Source organism: Oryza brachyantha, chromosome 2, assembly GCF_000231095.2.
Source record: "Oryza brachyantha chromosome 2, ObraRS2, whole genome shotgun sequence".
Classification (NCBI taxonomy): Eukaryota; Viridiplantae; Streptophyta; class Magnoliopsida; order Poales; family Poaceae; genus Oryza; species Oryza brachyantha.
This window is the reverse complement of record NC_023164.2, coordinates 19,530,169-19,552,636: the sequence shown is the minus strand read 5'-3', so window position 1 is coordinate 19,552,636 and position 22,468 is coordinate 19,530,169. Positions and strand designations below refer to the sequence as shown.

Here is a 22,468-nt window from a genome sequence, read left to right as displayed (position 1 = left end):
CCTTTTTATGAAAAAAAAACGAAACTATATATTTTTAAATAAAAAATAATTTATAAACAAAATTTTATATATGTGTTTATAGTGATAAAAAGTAAAACCAGAAAAATAAACTACGATAAAATTCAACATTAAAATTAAAAAATCAAATTAAGAATAAGTATAAGAAAAAAAAGTTGAGGTGCTAGATTGTAGTTCATCATGCAAGGGAATCCTCGGAAGAAAGGAGTGTGGAGGAAAATTCTGGGCCGTCGAAGAAAGAGGGGGCGATTGTTTTGGTTTTTTATGGAAAAATCTAAGCGATATATTTGTAAGCAAAAAATAATTTGTGAATAAAACTTTATATACGTATTCTTAGCGATCTAAAAACTAAGACTAAAAATAAATTTTGATGAAAAAAACCTAAAATTAACTTTAAATTTAAGTTTAAAATTTTAAATTTTAGCTTACAAACATAAGCAATACTGAGATAAGCGTTTCGGTGCTATTTTTCTACACCTTTTTTTTTTCCTCTTCAGCTCAGCTGGTTGGTGGATCGAACTGCTCAAAGTCATATTCATAAGCGAGTCAGACAGAGTTCTTGACGCTGCATCAAACACGACATCGCATGTACGTGATTCCTAATTTTGTCTGCAGTTCTGCACTTGAAGAAGATGCTACTAAGCACGTTTTTAATAAGTAGCAAAACTGTTTTCGCTCAGCGCAGAGAGGTCCTGGGCCGGCGTCTTGGTTGGAAAAAAAAAACGTTTTTGAAAGCCTGGGATCTTTGAACGGTTGTTCTCTCAGTTCTCTCTCATACACATTATCAGGACTATAAAACTATAAATATATTTTAAGAAGACAAGAGATGAGAGAGAAAATTAGTGACTTTAAGACATAATGTATATATGATAAGTGATGTATGATAGTATCTGTTTTGGAGATAGTTATAATATGAATTGACTATTAGATTGACTAGTAGTTGGCTATACAACTTGCTCTTAAGCCGTCCAAAAGTATATGGTTTTTTTTCAGGGCAAACGCATGCTAAGATTTGAAGCTCCAGCGTGCTGTTGCTTGGTCGAAGGGTGGCGGCAGCCAGGCGTGAGTCAACATGTGCGGGTTTAATTTAAATAAATTAGCATGGTGTCCCCCACATATTACGTGGCTAGCATCGCTATAAATTATACTCATATAGAATCTCTGATTTTTAATAATAATTATTTTTAATTCTAAATTCGACTTTATTTTTTAAAAATTATATTTTTACATGGAACCTTATTTACCTTTATTCTAAACTGTACTTGTGCAACTCTTTTCTATATAATATTTAATTTATAACTCATATTTTAGATACTTCTAAATTATATTTATACATAGACTCTTTCTCTTAATTTTACTTATTTTTAACCAGAAATTTAGATGGTTCCGAATTATATTTATAGATGGATTTTTCCCTCAATATCAATTTTTTAAATTTTTTAATCCGAAATTTGGATTTTTCTAAACTGTATTTACACATGGACTCTTTTTATTCCATATATAAATTGTATTTATATATGGGCTCTTCCCTCAATATGAATTATTTGAAAAATTTTAATCCGAGATTTGGATTGGATTTTTTCTAAACTTTATTTACACGTGGACTCCTTTTTATTATTTCTAATTAGATTTTTTTGTTTTTCGATTAATGTGAGATTTTCAACCCCACGAGAGTAAACGCGGTGGCTTTTTCTCTGTTACTTTAGGTATATAATCTGAGATTTAGATTGGATTTTTCTAAACTGTATTTACACATAGGCTCCTTTTTGTTATTTCTAATCAGTTTTTTTTATTAACATGGGATTTTCTATTCCATGAGGGTGAACGTGGTAGCTTCTTTTCCTAATATATAATAGATAGATGAACTAAGTTTTATTTTTTAGTATTAAATTAATTCATTAAGTTGAACTAAATTTAACCCTAGGTTATCCGTGGGTCGACCCATGACCACGAGTATCCAGCTCAAGACGTGGCTGGAGTCCTTGAGTTTTTTTTTTCTTATACACCGTTTCCAAAAAAAAAAAAGGTTTTTCCAAATACGAGCGCTGAAAGTCTAGAACATCAATGGATATTTCGCAATCTGCTTCTGTGCAGCATCTGTAGAGAAACCGGCAACAGAAACGCACCACCTCCAGTGCAATGGACAACACCGGCTCAGCTTGCATCAGTCTACCACAGACCCTCCATTAGTCAAGTGAGGACTGCTACTGAAACTTATAATTTAAAAGTAGCAAGCAAAACAATCACCAATTGGGTATTTGTAAAAGCAGTACAACCAAATGATCAATCCATGGTTCAGGTTTAAGAATATCATCTCATGGTGCAGTATACGAGCCTCAGGGGCATCCATTCTTTGCATATAGCTTAAGAACAAAAAGAGCCAGAACACTGGGCAAGTATGGTGAGCCGTAGGCAGCTTGTCTGCAGGCTTATGTTAAATCTTGTACAAATCTCCTGCTTTTCTTCTTAATATATAGCACCAGCTCCTGCTGGCTTCGGTTTCAAAAAAAAAAAGAAAGAACAAAAAGAGCCCTGGAACTCAAGCAATTATAGAAGTTCCAAAAATCTCAGGCTTTGCAGGTTCAGGAAGAAACTACCCCATGGTTTTGTACAATTTCAATTCAATCCTTTGAGCATCTAGTTGAGTACAATTTCAGGCAGCAACATCTTGACAATATGGAGGTGCAGCCATTTATTTTCTTCTCCACAGATAAGAAGCTCTGCTGCATTACCTAAACAAGAAAACAAATAAGTGGTATAATAAATTTCCAGTTAAAAGGATATGCTGGTCAACTGTTTTTGGAAGTGTATATGCTGATGTGCCTTTCCATATACTTACCAAGGACATGCAACCTCCCTATAAAAACGATGAGGTTCAGTTATAGATCATACATGGTATGAACTCAGAACCTTCAGCCAGAACATAGGGACATGAAACTAACCAAACTTCATGACTCCATTGCTACATTTTTCAATGGAGCCCAGGTCACCACATCACATAACATGGTAGAAATCAATTCCAGTTTCAACATTCAAGCAATGAACATTTCGATGCAAAGTACATAGCCTGACAGTGAATAGCTTTATCCACACCCGGCAAAAATAAATTTTATCCACATCAGCATCCTGAGCCTACCATCCTCCAATAACTCAGGTGCTCTTCTTGAGAAGACAAATGTAGTCTCCATTTCTGCAAACAACATAAAAAATATCACAAACATTTTAGTCTCTGATGAATCAAACTAGCATTTTAATCTCAGAATAATCCAATTACATCTTAGTCTCAGAAGAATCAAATTACACTGTAGTCTCAGAGAAGAATCACGTTACCTGATTTAGCTATAAGTTTACTGTTAATAAGAAGGGAGGATCTTCACAAACATGTCTTTGAGCTCCTCATGTGATGTCATTGCTTCCAATATCTTGTCATTGAATATCACTTCTTGAGATAAGTTGAACCCTGAAGGTTGGAGTTCTTTTGAAAACAGCAGTTTGGACATTTGATCCTTTCTTCCTTGTCTGTCGTATTTGTCTTTCTCTTTTGTTCCTTCTGTTATTAAATTGTATGTATACACAATCTTCTCTTGACCAATTCTATAAGCTCGGCCAATCGCCTGCCTTCCAACAGAAGGATTCCACACAACATCAAGGAGAACCACACGTGATGCCCCAATGAGTGTGATGCCTTCACAGCACGCCTTGGTTGATGCAAGCATTACCTTGGCATCGCTTTTCATGTCATTGAAGGCCTCCATCAAGGCTCCTCGATTTTTAACTAGGACATTTCCACTCATCAGAAGGATCTCCTTGCCTTCAGTCCAACTGAACATTTTACTAAGCTGATCCACGATCAAAGAGAGTGGTTCAAGATACTGACTGAACACAAGCACTCGCTCTTTCATGGCTTCACACAGACGAACAATTTCCAAAACAAACCTTGTCTTGACCCCCTCGCATGGGTTTGGCCGTAAACTCTTCAGTAAGGACACATTCACACAAGATGTTTCGTTCTCCGACAGTTTTGTACATGTGATGAGGAACGGATGTATAGATGCAAGGGAGATCTTGTATTCTGAATCAAGAGTCCCCATTGCCACAGTATTTTCCATCGCCGTGATGATTTCCTTCTGATGAGGAAGGGGATTCAGAACCACAACTGATTCCCTCAAGCCTGGAAGAGACTTTTGAAGAATGTCACCATTATGGATGTGCACAATTGGATCAAGTATTTTCCGGATTTCATCTATATTTTCCTCTGTGATGTTATTTAGTTTTAATGAAGTCCAGAAATCCTTGCCTTCATCATCCTTCCCAAGAAGCATCTCTCTTGATCGGCTGGTTCTTGAAGCGAAGCCTTTTTTCTTGAAACTTTTAGAAGCAAAATCCCTTGCAAACTTCGGTCTAACCAGGTACAAGATATTATAAAGCTCTAGAAAGTTGTTCTGAAATGGAGTCCCTGATAGAATTATTCGCTTTTCAGTGCGAACTTTTGCAAGAACCTTCCATATAAGGCTTTTCTTGTTCCTTGGTGTGTGTCCCTCATCAAGGACCAACAAGTCAGGCTTCTCAAGGAGCAGATTCCTCACCATGAGCCCATCTATTCCGTCATGGTTTGCCAGTTTCCTGAAAAGCGAATAGCTCACACCAATTATGCTGCTCCCTTTACGCCATGACGCCAACTTCAACTTTCGCCTAAATTTCTGGTCCAATTTGTTTCTGGCTAAACTTTGTGCCAATTTTTCATCCATGGTAGCCAGATATTTGATGGTCTTGTCTTCATTCCAGTTAATCTCATTAGAATTCAACACATGAAAAGGAACCTTTACCTTCCATTTTCTGAACTCTTGTTCCCATGTAGCAAGCATCCCTCTAGGAGCAATTATCACTGGGCAACACTCTGGGAAAAACTCAAAGTAAGATTGCACAAATGTGATTGCTAGTCTGGTCTTCCCTGTCCCTGGGGCATGAGAAATCACACAGCCACCTTCAATAGTGCCCACAGTGTGCTTCAGCTGTTCAATGGAAATCCCCCCTGCTAGTTTTCTCCACATGAACTCAAAACCTTCCCGCTGGTGTGGGAACATGTCTTCCCGGACCCCAGGAACGAGATCCCAAACCAGGACAGTTTTATCACCACCAAAATCACGTGGTCCTTCATATCCCACTGATGTTAGGATATCATCAAAAACTAAGTCTAAGTCATGATCCTTTTTCATCTCCCTTTCAGCATAGGACTTCACCTATTGAATGAGAAAAGAAAAAGAAAACATGTGTAATTTTATTGCAAGGAAGAGAAAATAGATAATTGATCAGAAGAAATGCCAATGGTATCTGTCAGGTGAATTTTTTTTTTAATTTGAGAGAGAGAGAGCCAAAGCATGAATCTATGCAAGTAAAGAGAAGAGAAAGACAACCATGAATCAAACTGCTAAAGTTTGCACAGAGACAGGACAAAAGACTTGAGACAACTATCTTGTAGATGCTACACATTATCAAATTTCTTATCACACGAATTCAGTTACTTCATGGTTTTTTCAGACTCGGCAATTCAGGAACTTGGGGTGTATTGCTCCCATACATATTGCGAAGTCTAAGCAGGTCTTTGAGAAATTAGAACACATGTTGGAGTGAGCAATAGTAACTTACCATGGAGGGAAGCACGAATCTGATTTCAAGATCAACATAGTGGCAGTGCTTGCATCTAACACCTATTTGCTCATCAATAAAGAGCTCATGCTTCCCTTGACTGCATGAAGCTGCTTTGTCCGCAGGAATTTCTTGCTCATCATTCTTTTCGTGCTGAAAACAACAATATAAGCATCACTTTTCTATTTGAATATATTTACTGGAGATAAAAGATGCAGAATTTTCAAAACAGGTTAACCTTTTTAAAAGCATAAGAAATTAATGATTGTCAGCATGTTAGCATCTACATTCTGAGAAGAAAAACAAGGCAACTCAGACTTCCTATAAAGGCTTCTCAAACTTATTCAGACCACCACTTCCTAAGGCTTCAATGGTTCAAATTAATTCTACTGATAGTATAATACCACCCGCAGAGAGCACCGGAAATGGACACATTGATGATGCATTTATTTGCATACATATATACATACCTACAAAACTTTACTACAAACTAAACGATACTAACAGCTATGAATAACCTTGCGAGGAACAATACTAAACTTCTTCTTACATATTCTTTTATGAAAATGAACTTTTTGTTTCTTAATTACTCTGATTTGAATTTTCATGTGCGGAGATATGTATTCATACACAAATCGCTTTAATTATTCTATAAATTAATAATAAAGTTAAGAAGAGACCAACTCAATTTCAGTAATAGTTTCAGATTCAAAATGACCACTAGAAATGCTTACTTGGCTTCGAAGATATATATAATCCATCCTAGCTATTTATTCATGATTAAATAATAAACCTCACATTAAAGTCATTCAAGAAACACAAACCAGAGTTGATTGCGCATTTCTGTTGACATAATTAGAACTACTTTTTTTTAGATAAGAAGTATAATTTTAACTATATTTAGCAGGAGAGAGTGAAGTACCTCCTCGCAGTTATGAGAGCAAACATTGATGGATTCCAGAGCAAAATCAAACTCTGTCCACAGTTCATCTTCGTCCTGCAACTTGTTATGTGTGGAGTCCTTCTCGGGCTCATCGTCATCCCCAAATGCGAATATCAGGGGCAATCTCTTGTCGATTTGCTCTTCAGGAACAGGCTCATATTGATTGCTTTCTATTTCATCAAACATGGGGTCGAGCAGATGGCCATACTTTTCTTGGTCTGCCCTTGCTCGCCCACGCTTCCTCTTCTGAGCATTTCTCTTGAAGGATACGCCATTCTGTCCATCGAGCCCGTTCGTTTGGCCCCCGGCCTTTGCACCATTCTTCCCGACGCTGTGTGGAGTAGAACCATCCTTTTTCTTGTCACCCGCCCTGGAAGCCTGCCGGTAGGATGCTCCTTTTTGTCCCCTCCTACTCCTAGAACCTGATCCCTCCCTGGCATCAGGTACACATGGTGCATCCTCCTCGCTATCACTATGGCAACTTCGTCTCCTGTTCAATTTCCTCCTTTTCACAGCTCTGCGTTTCTCACCGCTGCTGCCATCATCCAAGCTATCCCCGCTGAATGCCGGCTGGCCCTGGACCTGCTCCGGCTGTGGTTCCACCGACTCCGAGCTCGACTCCGACACATCGATACAGTACGGCTTGCTGAATGTCCCACGCTTGAGCAGTTTCCTGTCCAGGAGCTTCTTGTGCTTGAAATTTGATCGCGTGCGAGCTCCGATGTTGCTGCCACTGGTGGTTTCCACCTGTTCTGGAAAATACAACCCCTCAAACATCCTCTTCCCGATCAACTGCCTTCCCCTGAGTCCTGAACGGGAAGGCAATTTCTCACCGGCCTCAGCTGGTTGATCAGGTTCCTCATTGGGTTCTTCTTCTTCTTCTTCTTCTTCTTCTTCTTCTTCTTCTTCTTCTTCTTCTTCTTCTTCTTCTTCTTCTTCTTCTTCTTCCTCCTCCTCCTCCTCCTCCTCCTCCTCCTTGTCTGATTCATCTTCATCCCTTTCTTCACTGAAGGTCTCATCACTGTCATCACTAACCCCATCTTCATCCGTCCCTGATCCCTTCTCCTCTCTCTCCTCAACATCATGATCCGTTCTGCCTTTCTCATTGACTTCACCATTGCCATTTTCAATGTTGTTTGAACGGACCACCATCACCTCCTCATTGTCTTCTTCTTCTTCTTCCTCCTCTGCCACCACTTCCAGGTCACTGTCCTTGTCCTCCACCTCTTTTTGTTGCTCCCATGCAACATACTCTGCAGACTGCACTCTCCTCTGCTCGGAGGAGCGTGACCGAGTCCTCGAACCAACCCCTACGCTTACCCGGCTCACCGGCGTAGGGCAACTCCGACCAGAGCCCTCGTTTCTCTGGCGACCTCTCTCATGCCCTCCAGCTCTCGCCTTGGCGGAGGAGGGAGCACCATTCGACCGAGCGGCGGAGGTGGGAGTCTCGCCAACAACCGCCCGGCCCTCCTGGGCTCTGCTTGTGCGTGCGGCTTTTGTTCCCTGATTCCTCTGCTTCGCGGCGGCGACCGGCGCCAGTGCACTACCTCCCGCCCCATTACCGTCGGAATCGCTTCCTGAGTGCGGGTCCTTTTTGACGCGAACACCTGTGGGGCGCTCCTGGCCTCTGCTTGGGGTTTCCCGTCCCCGCTTCCTCTGCTTCGCGGCGGCTACCGGAAACCGTGCACGACGTCCCGCTGCATTGCCGTCGGAATCGCTTCCGGAATTCGGCTCCTCCTTGACGCGAGCACCCACCCGGCGCTTCTGGCCTCTGCTTGGGGATTCCCTTCCACGCTTCCTCTGCTTCGCGGCGGCGACCGGCACCCGCGCACGACCTCCCGCCTCGTCGCCGTCGGACTCGCTTCCGGAATGCGGCTCCGCCTTGACGCGCGCCACGCCCTCGCCTCTCCCGCCTATCCGAAGCACCTCCCCAAGCCGCTCGCTGTCGACGTCGATGGGGCTGGAGCCGCGGGCCACCGCGACGTCCCGACGTCGCGAGGACTCCGCGCGGGGGCTCCGCCGCCGGCTGGCGATCGCCGACGCAGGGCGCCTCCCTGAGGGCCCCGGACCCTCGCCCACGCTCTTCCTCCCTCCCTCGCCGCTCGCCGTGATCAACGAGCGCACCACCTCCTCCCGCGGTCCGCCGCCGCCGTCGTCGTCGTCGTCGCCGCCGCCGCTGCCGCTGCTGCTGCTGCTGTCGAGGACGATGAGCACGCGCTTCCGGGGCGGCGGCGGGATCTCGCAGCACTCCGGCGTCTTCTGCCGGCGGCGCATCGCGGCGCGGGGCGGGCGGTAGCCGAAGGCGAAGCGGTGGTGTGGGTTTTACTCACGGGGGTGGTGGCGTCCCGCTCGGTTTTGTGTCGCGGCGGGTTTTAGCTCTTACGATTGCGAGGGGGGCGCGCATAAGCGGAAGGCATTTTCAACATGCCAGAACGGGAAAAAGGGTGCCCGGAAAAGAACCGTAATCGTGCACGGCGAGGGTCCCACGCTGGCGTGGTGGGCCCACCTGTCATCGTCACCCTCAGCGCTCCGCGCATCGCCAGGTCGGAAAAAAGGACGATATATTTATAGATAAAAATAATTTATTAAGGAAACTTTTACATATATATATTTAGTGACATGAATATTACAAAATAAAATCGGGTGAAAACCTAAAAATCAACGAAATTCGGAAGCGTCCACTGGTGGGCCCGATGCGTCAGTACTACCGGCGAGGGGCGAGCACGAATCGGGTCGTGACAAATGTGTTTTGCTGCTAGACACTCGGGCTTTTGTTTGGAGAAAGACCGGAGCGCTTTATGACTGCCACTACCAACCACCTCAGCAGCATGTGCTGTTTGCCCAAAAACATCATTCGTAGGAGGCTCGAGCGGTAGTACAGGCGTACAGCCAGTTCATCCTCCCCGAGGAAGATCCGGTGGAAATGACCGGCTGCAAATAAACTGCTCGGCTCGCTGCGTTTCACGCTAGCTGGCCAGTTGGAATCATACCCCTACCCGCGGACGCTGGCCAAATTAGCCGTCATCATTGGACTTCAGAACAGGGGGATGGTATCATGGTAAGTTTACTCCTACCAATCACTGTGTTATTTTTGAGTGGTGTAGTTACGAGGTTGTAGAATTTTTTAACATGTAGTTTAGTGGCAGTTTCTCAGCCGTAATAAAATATAATTATTTCTAGCACTTAAATCTTATCCTAAAATTAATTACTTCTTATCTAAGATATTGTCATTCACGTACGCTTCTATCCTTATTCATTCAATGTTCTTATTCATTTATCGTTATTAAAGTATATTATAGTCTTGTTCTCAATCTTAATCCATGCAAAATAACCTATAAATACTTATATTTTAAGAGATGTATTACGTTTTATTAAAGAAAACTAGTGCATGCATATTTATTGACAAAATAAATCACATTAAAATAAATGATATTTATATAGTAGTAGCAACGATTAATCCTACTCTCCCCATTTAAAAATATGCTTTTTTTTCCCAAAATAAGGCTAGTTTTACTGTCCAACCTTTGTTTCAAAATAAATCTATTTCTTCACCTATCTCATTATTTCGACAAATCGTAACCATTGTCCATTTAATTTTCTCATTATATTATCTTCTCAACCAATTATAATATTTCTCCTATCATTCCCACATATTAATCCTTATACCCAACTCTAAAAATAGTTATAAAAAAAGAGTAGCTACGTTTAGCATTTAAAGTTTATCCTATTATATAATGTATTTGCTTCTCCGTTTAACGTTTAATTTTCCCCATCTTAACATATCGTTATCTCATGTCATGGCTCTCCTCCTATTTAAGTTATAGTTGTCTTATCCCTCGAAACAAAGTCAGTGTGTATAATAAGTAATGTAAGTGTGGTCTACAAATTATCACGTCATATTTATGCTTACGTGAAGAAGAGAGAGGAAAAACAACCTACATATTTACAGCCAGCTACAACACAAGCTCCAAAACTTGAGTATGTATGAAAGGTGGACTATACATTGAAGATATAATATATATTTGTGTGTAATTATTGTATAAGTTAGTTCTACACTTGCTCTTAATGACATAGAAAGATTTTAGAACCAGTAGTTAGGTCTTCAATTGACCTAAGGCACTGTTTGAGCAAAGGGGAAAGAGATGAGAAGTTTCTTGTTTTCTGTGCATATACTTCCTAAACACCGAAACAGTATACAATTTTTATAATATATATGTAAGCTGTTTTTAAAAAATCATATTAACAATCACATGCTAAGAACACGTTCTAACTACTAGCTCCAAATCATCTATAGTTAATCTAATAGCCAATTCATATAATAGTTACCTACAAAATATATACTACATTGTCCCACTTGTTATACACATATTGTATCTTAAAATCCATGCTATAGTTGGCTACAAATCTGTAGCTCACTGCTCTTTTATCTTCTTAAAATATATTTATAACTCACTTATAGTCTGCTATTATACATGCTCTAATAGTTCACCTGGTCTTGCTTTTCTTTCCCTTCTTCTCATTTCATATCCTCTCAGAGTCAGCCTATACTACATTTTAGGACGGGGAGGGTATCAAAGATCAAACTGTTGCCAGCTTTATTTTGTTTTTTAAACCCTGGAATTTTACTATATATATATATATATATATATATATATATATATATGTGTGTGTGTGTGTGTGTGTGTGTGTGTGTGTGTGTATGTGTGTGTGTGTATATGATGGCTGATCTTTGTTCTGTCATTCATGCGTTTGATCCTAATTGTCCTGTAAACGATACATTTAAAGATTTAGATTGTACACACTACCCAGCCACACAAATTTGGAAAACTTTTAGTAGTTTCAGATATTCTGAACCAAGATTGATAAGCCTGATTTCACCCAGAAAATCAAAGAGCTATGACCAATCAGGCTTTACAGAAACCGTTCAAGCATGGAATCCGATCCTCAGCGAGCTAACGAGATTCATGAATACTAAGTGGCATGCGTGAAAATGATGAAAAGTTCATAAATCAAAATTTGAATCATGGTGACCTGTTCCGAGCGAACCAAGAATGAATTTCGAAGTATTCCTATGAAAATAGTCAGTTTGATGCAAAACACTTTTTTTTAAAAACCAAAATAAGTCATATAAACCATCTTTTTGCACAAAAAAGTTATTCAGTCTGAGTTGAAAACAGTAAAATTTCATCTAAAACTGCAAAAAAAGCAAGAAAATTGAAGAAAAATTGAGGGAATATTTCATCATGACCTTTGCTATGATTTGGACATCTCAGATTTTATAAACACAATTGACAATAGTGCAATTATGTAACACATGTATAGAATTGAGATAGTTATACGGTCGAAAAGTTCAAAGCCCAGGCCATCATCAACACAAATACATAATATTATAATGTCGATCAAATAATAATGGAGTATTAACGTCCATGCCATCAACAGCATAATAGTAAGAAAATATATGACACAGAAAAATATATAGCATAGTATTGCCTTTTCTTGTTTAAATTATCTGATTCCATTGAAGTGTCAAAATTCACACAAAAAAACTACTACCTGATCCTAAAATATATTAATATATGTTATTTAGCAGGGATTAATGTTAAGAAGAAAAGATTAAGGTGTCACTTAATAAATGATGAATGGATCATGGAGGGAGGTGCGAGGGTATGTGGATGTAAAACAGAAAGAATTTTAAATGAGAAATAATTGTTAAGATAAGTAGTTATATAAATAGTGCTAAAAATACTTATATTTGGTACAACATTCAAATCCTAAAAATGCTTATATTTTCGACGGAGGGTCCTTTTTCATAGATTCTGATGCCCCAAGTATTACCATAATTAGATGGTTATAAAATTTTATTCCACTTTTGATTCTTCAAGTCAAAACTTGAATTTTTCTGAATTCTACTAAATTATCTGCCACATTTGGGATTCGATCCGCCTAATGTTAATAAAAAATGCGAGTATTTAGTGGTATTCATCAAATTTTTGAACACTTCTAAAAACCACTAGAGGGCAACCCATTGATACATGTACCTCATACTAGTAACTATCATGATCATTAGGTATTCACTATCATGGCATACCATTGATACATAACTAGCAGCAGAACGGATAAGTAAAGTAAAGAGGATAAAAGCTTACAGGAATATTACAGTGATGCTCGATGTAGCGTTTGATTTCGAAGATGACCTCGCTGCATGGGTAAAAAAATTCCAGTAAGCACATCCTATGTATAGTAGGAGTCCTGTTTGGAGAGTTGACGCCATCAATTCCTTCATAATGAATCCTCCTGGCCTCTCTTTGGAGACGGTGCTTGTTGACGGACTGATATATACAGGTCAAGAAGAAAATGAAGTCAAACATGGTTAATTAGGTCACAAGGTATGTCGAAAGCGACATACCGTGTCACTTGTCAACATTTCCCAGTAGCTTTCTCTCAAGAGGAAAAAAAAAACTGCTTCTATGTATGTCTCTAGCTATTGCACCATCCCTCTTGTGCAACGTTAGCAAAATTTTACCATGACAACAATTCCTTCATCATAAGTCTTGCGTGCTCATTTGGCTTTTCCGTGAAAAAATCCAAACAATATATTTATAAAAAATGATTCATAAAAATGACTTATATATATATATATATGTTCTTAACATACTAAAATTAAAGAGTGACAAATAAACTGATGGAAAAACTCTAAAATTTAAATCTTGGCCTATAAGTATAAGCAAAAGTGAAAAGATGAGTGCATTGAGCTCCGTTGCAAAAGAAGGGGGGATCATTTAAGAAATAAAACAAATAGAGAAAAATATGTTTGTTGGTTTCAAAGCTAACACCTTTGTAGGTGAATATGTTTCCCAAGAAAACTGATGAGGCTCCTATGACGTACATCTGAGGAACGAATGCCCCTAACATGTGAGTCCATGATGATAGGCCACTTGTCAGTGACCCATGTTCATCTGGTCGAACCGCTTTTATAAAAAAAAAAGGAAGATCCCTATTGAGGATAAAGTAGATCATAGAACCATGGGAGGTGTCTCACAGTGACAATGATCATCATGTCAACGTAGACATATGGTATAATTATGAAATTGTGGATCCATGGGTTTGAAATGAGCCTCTAAACTATCACATATGAATGATTTTGTTTTAGTTACTCTATTAAAAGATAAATTTCTATTTCACAAAAAGATTCTAACCTTAGGATGGATGCGCAACTTCATGTTTAGGCCATAGTTTGGTGTTGTCTCTTCACATCCTGTGAGCCATCTTCTTCTCCTATGAATTTGCTTGGTTAGATCTAGGGTTAGAGTGGGGTGGGAGGAATAGGGATGTAAAGGGACAGTGATGTTACTTCAACCATGGATTAGGGTGAAAGGTGGAGGGCAATAATCACAAGAACAAGATAAATATAAGGAGATATCCAATAAGCCGGTGGTATCACAAGAGCCGAGGAAGGAGGGAGACAAGCAACTGAGCCGGTGGTGGTGTGTGAGAATTGAGGAAAGAGGGAAACAAGCGACGGAGAAAAGAGGGATAGAAGGAAGATTGGTGCCGGCGGCGGGGTTGAGTGATGCACAGTGGAAGCCAGCCAACGGGGTGGAGGGTGAGGGAATTAGGGTTTGGGAGGATTAGGTAAATTTTATATAGTATGCAATAATTAATCAGGGTCATCCGTTTTGCGATCGAATGGCCATAAATTTAATTAATTTCTTAAACTTTTTAGCAAAATACCATATAGACTATTGCTTACCTAAATTATATAAGTGCATGGTCAGAATATCAGTTCTCGATCTACTTGTACCTTTTATCAGGTATAAACTTGCATTTCAAGATTATAAAAAAGGGGTTCATGGCCGATTCATAGTGTGTCCATGTCTGAATCTTCTTGGTGGTGGCTGATTGTTCCCGTGTTTTGATCACTTCAAACAAAAACAGTATTAAACCTAGCTATATTTGTTTTTGTGACATTCTTGGATTTTTATCAAATGATGAGATGACTAAGTTGGTATGTAAAATAAAGAAAAACAAACCAAAAAGAAGTCTGGTGGGAGGCGACCGGGTGAGAGTTTATTTCAGCTTGCATCGTCGGCCGCACTTATCTCCTCTCCTGTCACTTTCAGCCCGTTTCATTTGACTACCAAAGCTTTTCTTACGATTTGTTCCGAAACGCATCCAGGGCCCGCGATTTGTACTTCAACCACCTCTCCGTTGCTTCCTGTTCCTGAACTGAAGTAGTACTCCGGTACCTGTCCAGGAAGCGTGCGAAAAATTCTTCTCTCGTCTCCCAGGGAGAAAAAAAAAACTACGTTGTAGAAGGGAAAATGGAGTAGCTTTTCTGTTCTCCCAGGCTCCCAGCACGAATTGGTGCCCGTTCTGCTCTCGTCCTCATTGGCGTCAACCAATTCTGCGTCAGTTTACTGACTCTCCCTTGGTTGCGCGAAGTTCTTGCCTCATGAGAGTTTTTGTTCGTCCCCGTTTGTTGTCGTGTTTCGAGGAGGAGGAGGAGGCAAGAAGAGTTCCGATTAGAGAGAAGGAAGAAGAAGAAGAAGAAGGGTTCTGGTTTTGTCGCCAAAGGTTGCTCCTTTTCTCGTCAGGGTTCAAGCTGCCGAGGTGAAGTGCCATGGCGAAGACGAGGCAAGAGAGAACCAGGAGCTGAATCGAATTGAATTCGAATCCCCCTCTAATCTCCAGGTTGCTGTTCATCTGCTCCTTGGAAATGGGCTGCTTCGGCCGCGTGAGGGACAAGATCAAGAAGAGGCGCAAGGGGAAGGTGCCGCACGAGGTGCCAGCGCCGCCGTCGCCGCTCGCCGGTTCGTCCCGTTCCACCGCCTCCACGTCCACGGCCGCCTGCTCCACGGTGTCGTCGTCGGCCGTCGCGACGAGCCAGTCCGAGGAGTCGGTGGCGGCCGCGAGGCCCGCCGCGGGGTGGAGCAGGTCGTTGGGGTCGGTCTCGTCGGCGCGGAGCATCCCGGAGCTGTACGAGGAGAGGGGCGCGAGCTCCCTGCAGGAGTTCGGGCTCCGGGAGCTCCAGGCGGCGACCAGGGACTTCAGCCGGCTCCTCAAGATCGGCGAGGGCGGCTTCGGGAGCGTCTACAAGGGCGTCGTCCGGCTGCCCGGCGGGCCCGCCGGTGGCACCGTCGTCGCCATAAAAAGGCTCAATCCCCACGGCCGACAGGTACCCTTCTTCTGCGATTAACTTAGCCGATTGGGTCTCTCGATTAACCTAACAGATAAAGAGGATCGACCAAAGGTTTTGGGCGTCCATGATAACTCCCTTGATCGTTCCAAAATATAAGGTTTGAGAGTGCTGAACAGGCGTATTAAAAATGTTGGTAGAATTAAATAAATGAATATTGTGATTAGTTGAGAAGATAAGTAGTTGACAAACTTCAGTGGTGAAAGTATGTGATGAGTTAAAAAGATAACATAGGTGTAGGAGTTGTTATATTTGGGATAAATATTGAATGCTAGAAACTGCTACTCACTCTTTTTTTGACGAGGTTGATTTTTCAATCTACGTTTATCATTCGTTCTATTAAAAAAATATATTATTAATTTTTTTTTGATTTGATTTAGTATTATAGGAAGTTTAAGCATGGCTTATATTTTTTTGCATATTTGAATAGCATTTCGAATAAGACGAACGGTCAAACGTAATCTAAAAGTCAACGACGTCACATGAAAAACAGAGTATATATTTTTGGAGTAAGGGTGTAGTCAGTTTTTTGCAATCCTGATCACTAGTCGGTGCTTTACAGTTTATAAGTACCTGACAATTGGTGTTAATACTTCTGAACTTCTATTGTGCAGTAGCCTAATATGTGAATTATGCAACTCAGTGGCATATTGACTTTCCTAAACTGAGCGGAGTCTGCTTAATTTTGTACAGCCTAGTAGAGCAGTAATCTCTCTATTTTTTATTTGACACCATTGACTTTTTGGTGATTTGATTTATTACTAAAAACACTTTACGCATGACTTATAATTTTGCATATTTGTACATAAATTTTAAATAAGTCAATAGTTAAACATAGACTCAAAACTTAATAGCGTCAAATAAAAAAAAAGTGGAGCGAGTAGTTCATTGGTCGGATAAGCTGGAGGCACTCTGGTAATATGGAATCAGCGAATACAGTAATAAGATTTGTGATGGCATTAATTTTTCATTTTAAATGTGTTGTCGTCTTTGTTTATTCTTCTGTAGTTTCTAATGGTGTATATAGATTCATGCGTTCTATGTAATTGAAATTTTAGTTTGACTGGATTAACTTTTTTATGTGCTAGAGCCTAGGAACCATTCAGTTTTTAACTTTCCTTTTTTTCGGTCCTATTCCAATTTGTTTTGACCAGGGTCACAAGCAATGGCTGACAGAAGTTCAATTTCTAGGGGTCGTCGAGCACCCGAATCTCGTCAGGCTCATTGGATACTGTGCAGCTCAGAGTGAACGAGGTCCTCAGAGGTTGCTGGTCTACGAGTTCATGTCGAACAAGACCCTGGATGATCATCTATTCAATAAAGCATATCCTGTCCTTCCATGGGACATCAGGTTGGAGATAGCACTGGGAGCCGCTGAGGGGTTGTTGTACCTTCATGAGGGATTGGAAGTTCAGGTAACACCGCTGACAACGCTCCATCAAGACATGTATTTATTCTGCTGAATCTTACCAGATTAGCTTGTGCATTTGAGCATGGGAATTTGATAAATACTAGCAACATACCTGTACATTTTACTGAGTTTTAAGAAAATCACATTGGCACATTGCAAAGAAGAAATCCATTTTGAATTTTAGAATCAATTACAAGTTTTTTCATGTTTTAGCTGTAAAAACTGCATCATCGTTCCATATCTGATCAAAATTCACGATTCTAGCGTTGGGAGCTCCAGGGTTCTACCGTGTACTTGGTTTCGAGAGGGGATGGACACTTGGACCCACATGTTTGAATTTGGGAGAGTTAGTTGTGGTATGGTGGCAGTTTGACTACTCGCCACCACTACTACTCCTTTTAAAGGAATATAGACGAGCATGCTATTTTGAATTTTAGTTTATCAAAGCGTCAAATTCGTTATTTGATTTGGAAAACTGCTGTGGTGCCTATTATCGCCATCATACATGATGTACAGGAGTGGTTGTCTACAAGTCAATTGTGTTTCTGTTTGCTGCCCTGCATAATTTGTAAAGTTAACTATATATTTCATTGTTGACTGGAGATCTAGCATTGATCTAATCATAGCTTGGATGGACATGTTACTCAATCCTTCTTTTTGCAAGTTTTTCTTAGAATTCTGTGCAGTAATCATGACATATTGATTGATTGAAACTTAGTTGAAAGAAAATGATCACCATGAATGCTTTTGAGATCCTTAAAAATGCAACCATGTCAATTATGGTTTTCACTATTCTCGAGGAAGCACATAAATTCTTGTTTCATAATTGAAAATAGACTAAGTTTAGATAACTACAACTATTTTGGTAAAATTATCAATTTACTGCAAGTTTAGTTAGATATTTCATAAAACTGCAACAATAGTGTATGATTTTATCAGAAAGCCACAACTTTATTTGTTTAAAAAAAAATTAGGCTCACATGTTATACACACATGATGATGTAGGTTGGGCTCACATGTCATACACAGAAAGGATGTAAAGTTGCAGTTTTATGAAATAGTAGTACTAATCTAAAACTTGTAGCAAAGCGATAGTTTTGACAAAGTAATTGTAGTTTTTTTTTAAAAAAAATTACTCTTGAATATATTATAGGTCATATACCGTGACTTCAAAGCTTCCAACGTGCTACTCGATGAGGAATTTAGACCAAAACTTTCGGACTTTGGATTAGCAAGGGAAGGGCCAACCGCAGATAACACTCATGTGTCCACAGCGGTAAGTACTGATTCATTTTCATTGTTCAAAACAAAGTGCTCATTCCTTCATGCAGTTTCTACACATTCCAACTTTTGTAGAACACAGATAGTGGAACACAGATTTCATACCTCACCAAGAGAACAATTTTCTTTACTGCTATCAGGTTATGGGGACTTATGGCTATGCAGCTCCAGACTACATTGAGACAGGCCATCTCACAGACAAGAGTGATGTTTGGAGCTTCGGAGTTGTCCTATATGAGATCCTCACGGGACGCCGTTCAATGGACAGGAACCGTCCCAAGAACGAGCAGAAACTCCTGGAATGGGTGAAGCAGTATCCTGTCGAGACCAAGAGGTTCAGCATGATCATAGATCCCAGACTCCGGGACCGTTACTCTAAGCAGGGCACTAGAGAAATCGCCAGATTGGCCAACAGCTGCCTCGCAAAGCTTGCAAAAGACCGTCCAACCATGAGAGAGGTGGTGGAGAGCATGAAGCAGGTGATGCAGCACAGCGAGTTGGATGGTGATGTGGAGGCGTCAGGGAAGAAGAGCTCACCACCTCATGAGGTTCCTGGGAACCCAACCGCGGACGATGTCGCCGTGGCGGCAGCAAGGCGGCGGATGCTTCACCTTGCTGCGCTCGGTGAAAATGCAAACAGTATTGCAAGGAGGAGATTCATGTTCATGAGGGCTGCTGCTGCTGCTGCTCCAACTCCAACATAAGCTTCTGGAAGAGCTGGTGTTCTTGGCTGCTTATAGTTTGATGGGTTTGTGAAGATATTTTGGATATTAGTCAGCTTTTTTATCGCTACAAATATTTTAAAAGATCCAGAATTTTGGTTACTTTAGATTTATACATATAATACACAGTTCTGTAGGTTAAGTCAAACATCAGACTTACAGTTGCTACTGTGAGCAGTTCTTTGTAGATACAAAATGTAATATTGCTTTTTTCCTTTTTTTTTTGTTATGAGTTATGAGCTTGTGAATGTAGACTCAGAAAATGTTTCCATGTTCAAACTTTTATGCTTGATTTGATATTTGCCAACGACTAAAGCTCTTGCAGTTATTGATCATTATGTTGGCTACTACCATTAGTAACAAACACGACTTTGCATATAGCATTACATGTACGAGAACGACGGCGATAGGGGCATCCTCAAACCAAAATAAATTATGAGAGATATTTGCAATAATCAACTTACAAGGGGAATCAAACTAAGAATGATGTTAAATTTGGGCGTGAGATTTTATATACTTCTCTATTATCATATTATATATGCCATTTTTAATGTTCTTTTAAAAAATATGCAATGGTTTCTAAGTTTTTATAAATGACATGGTACCACCATATATTTTCTCATCTGGCACATCTTAGATATAGGCATAGTTGATATCCGTCCCTAATCTAACAAAATAAACTAAATTTTATTTTCTAAAACATTAACTTAGTTCATTGAGTTGAACTAGAGTCGAACCTAAATTACACACGGGCTGACCCGCGCCCATCACTAACTTCACTTTATTCATACTTGTTAGGAAATAATCGGCAAATAAACGATGAACACCAATCATGGAATTTTAACGTGGAAAACTTCCGTAAAGTATGAGAAAAAAACACAACCGCAATCCAACAAATATCTTCACTATATCGAATGAGATTACAACGCTGAACGATAGCTTACAAGAATGGCGAAACCATAGAATCCAACCCGCGGGGTGCTCAGGCGAAATGGCCTTTATACGAGCGCAAATAAATTTGAATAACAACTCAACAATATTCAGGCAATGTTTCTCTGCTGAGTATCGTGCCAGAGTTTCTTGGATCTAAAGTCGCTCAAAGAGGCAATTAATTGTCACCCATGGTTGAAATTGAGCTTTAAAATCACGAGAGAGAACATAAAACATTAGTTAATTGATCATCGTTTGGCCAAACAACATATTTATAAACAAAATAATTTATAAATAAAAAATTTATATACATGTTTTTACCAGTCTAAAAGCAAAGACTAAAAAGTAAAATAGGATAAAAAAACTAAAATTAGTTAAAAATTTAAATTTTAACATATAAGCATAAAAAAAAGGTAAAAAGATGAGCCAGAAACCACCCAACCCATCATTCCACCCGAAGCAAAACGGCATGAAATGGGCGTACCGTTCTGCTCTGTTCCATGCAAGGAAATGCTGAAACCATGATGCATTCATGCATCTAATATAGTGTTTGACTCCGCAGACTTATTGAATTATTACATTTGGCGTTGCGTGATAAGCATCTTTTCTCTCTCGGTTGACATTCCGAAAGCTGCAGTTGTCTACTTGCTTTATTGAACAAATTAATAAACCCTTGAATATTCAGTTACTCATTTGAATATTGATCACGTAATTTAAGTAGTGGCTCAGAGCCAACTTAAGAGGAAAACATGCCAAGTCTTCCACTACATGTCTCCTCTTCAGGCTCCTATCGTTTTGCAGTTGCAGCCGCTTATAAGCTAAAATTTAAAAATTTAAACTTAAATTTAGACTTTTTTTTTCTTCGTGGTTTGTTTTATAACTTTTGTTTTTGAGTCGTTATGGACAAACATGTATATAAATATTTTTACCAATAAATTATTTTTCGTTTATAAAAACTTGGTTTCGCCTTTTCTTTTCTTCTAGAATGCGAAACAACGGGAGCCCAGTTCTCTTGAAGAAATGAAGACTTGAACTTCATCGCAACGTTTTCTGCTGTATTTTCCTCCATGTTTTTCTCCCCAGTTGAAAGTCGAAACTAGCAAAACAGGAACGTTAAGAAACAAGCAAGACTTACTTTCAGGTTAATTTGAGCTTCGTATAAACTGAAGCTGGCCACGGAAAGATTTCTGCTCTGACATAAAACACAGGTTATTGATTTTTTTTTTTACATAAAAAGGTAGAGCCAGCTCTACATTGTAGCCATTTCGTTAGCAGAAATGAGTGAGTACAAGATTACACTGCGAATGTAGTAGTGACTAGCGAGTGACAGTAAGAGGAACAGAAGGGAAACAAAAGAGGTAGAGAGGGAATGCACAAAGGAGGAAATGAAACTGAAATATGAAAAGTGAAAACTAAAACTGAAACCGCACATGAGGATGTGCTTCCAGGTAGGACTGGCATTCGTCTTGGGTGACTCGTAAGCTATTTTGCATATGTTGTTCTCTGAACCAAATGCATATAGGTTCATCTAGTAATTTGCTTCCCATTTTCAGGAGGACTGTGTCGTGTCCTTGTGGGCTCTCATCCTTAATGCCAAGGCCTCCTTGTTGTTTTTGTAGTAACATTATTTTGTAAGGCACTAGATAGTGTCCTCAATCTATCGTTTTGTCACCTTTCCAAAGAAAAGCACGTCTTAATTTATCTATTGCTTCGATGGATTTCTCTGGCCATTGAAAACAGGACATGTAATAAGTCGAAATTGCTGATGTGGTTTAATAATTATAGTTCCATTTTAGATCTAGCTCTTAAGAAAAAAGTAAATTTTATAAAAAAATTATATAGTTAACTTTTTTTCACAAGACAACATATGTAAGTTATTCTATCATACAACTACATATTTTACGTCAATTTTATTGTAAAGCTATAAGTTTTATAACTTAAAAAGATAATAGTGGAACTCTAAAACCTGTAGCCTTTTGTAGTTTTATAATATAAGACGATACATTTCCCGAGAAATTTAGTGCCAAACCTGTAGTTTTGTGCTACACAACTTTAAATCTATATTTTTGCGATAATTTGGTTAAAATATGTATAGTTTTATGAAATTTATTATTATTATTATTTGTTCAGGTATGAAATTTATTATAAGAAAAACAAGAACTAACACTAACACAATGTAGCCACGTCTGATTTTGCACTTTGCAGTACTATTAATGAGCTTGTTTTTTCCCGGTACATATCATTATCTTCAGATTCAATAAAATCATGAGTACATGGCACCTTCGAAGTGAATTCCACATCGATGATATGACGGCAAGAAA

General features: G+C 39.6%; 2 protein-coding genes across 2 annotated transcripts; one reads left to right on the top strand and one right to left on the bottom strand.

The window, feature by feature from the left end:
* Window positions 1-2,341: 2,341 nt before the first annotated feature.
* On the bottom strand, window positions 2,342-9,144 carry LOC102702824 (SNF2 domain-containing protein CLASSY 3-like). Its single transcript, XM_040520635.1, has 6 exons — window positions 9,114-9,144; window positions 6,587-8,661; window positions 5,665-5,817; window positions 3,349-5,258; window positions 2,858-3,208; window positions 2,342-2,750 (listed from the first exon to the last, which is right to left on the bottom strand). The coding sequence occupies exons 1-4, from the start codon at window positions 9,142-9,144 to the stop codon at window positions 3,372-3,374; spliced, it is 4,146 nt and encodes a 1,381-aa protein (XP_040376569.1). The 3' UTR covers window positions 2,342-2,750; window positions 2,858-3,208; window positions 3,349-3,371.
* A 5,723-nt stretch (window positions 9,145-14,867) lies between these two features.
* Window positions 14,868-19,520, top strand: LOC102713442 (probable serine/threonine-protein kinase PBL19). Its single transcript, XM_006647548.3, has 4 exons — window positions 14,868-15,782; window positions 16,958-17,218; window positions 18,368-18,490; window positions 18,636-19,520. Exons 1-4 carry the CDS (start codon window positions 15,324-15,326, stop codon window positions 19,197-19,199), a joined length of 1,407 nt encoding a protein of 468 aa, XP_006647611.2. The 5' UTR covers window positions 14,868-15,323; the 3' UTR covers window positions 19,200-19,520.
* The last annotated feature ends 2,948 nt before the right edge of the window (window positions 19,521-22,468 follow it).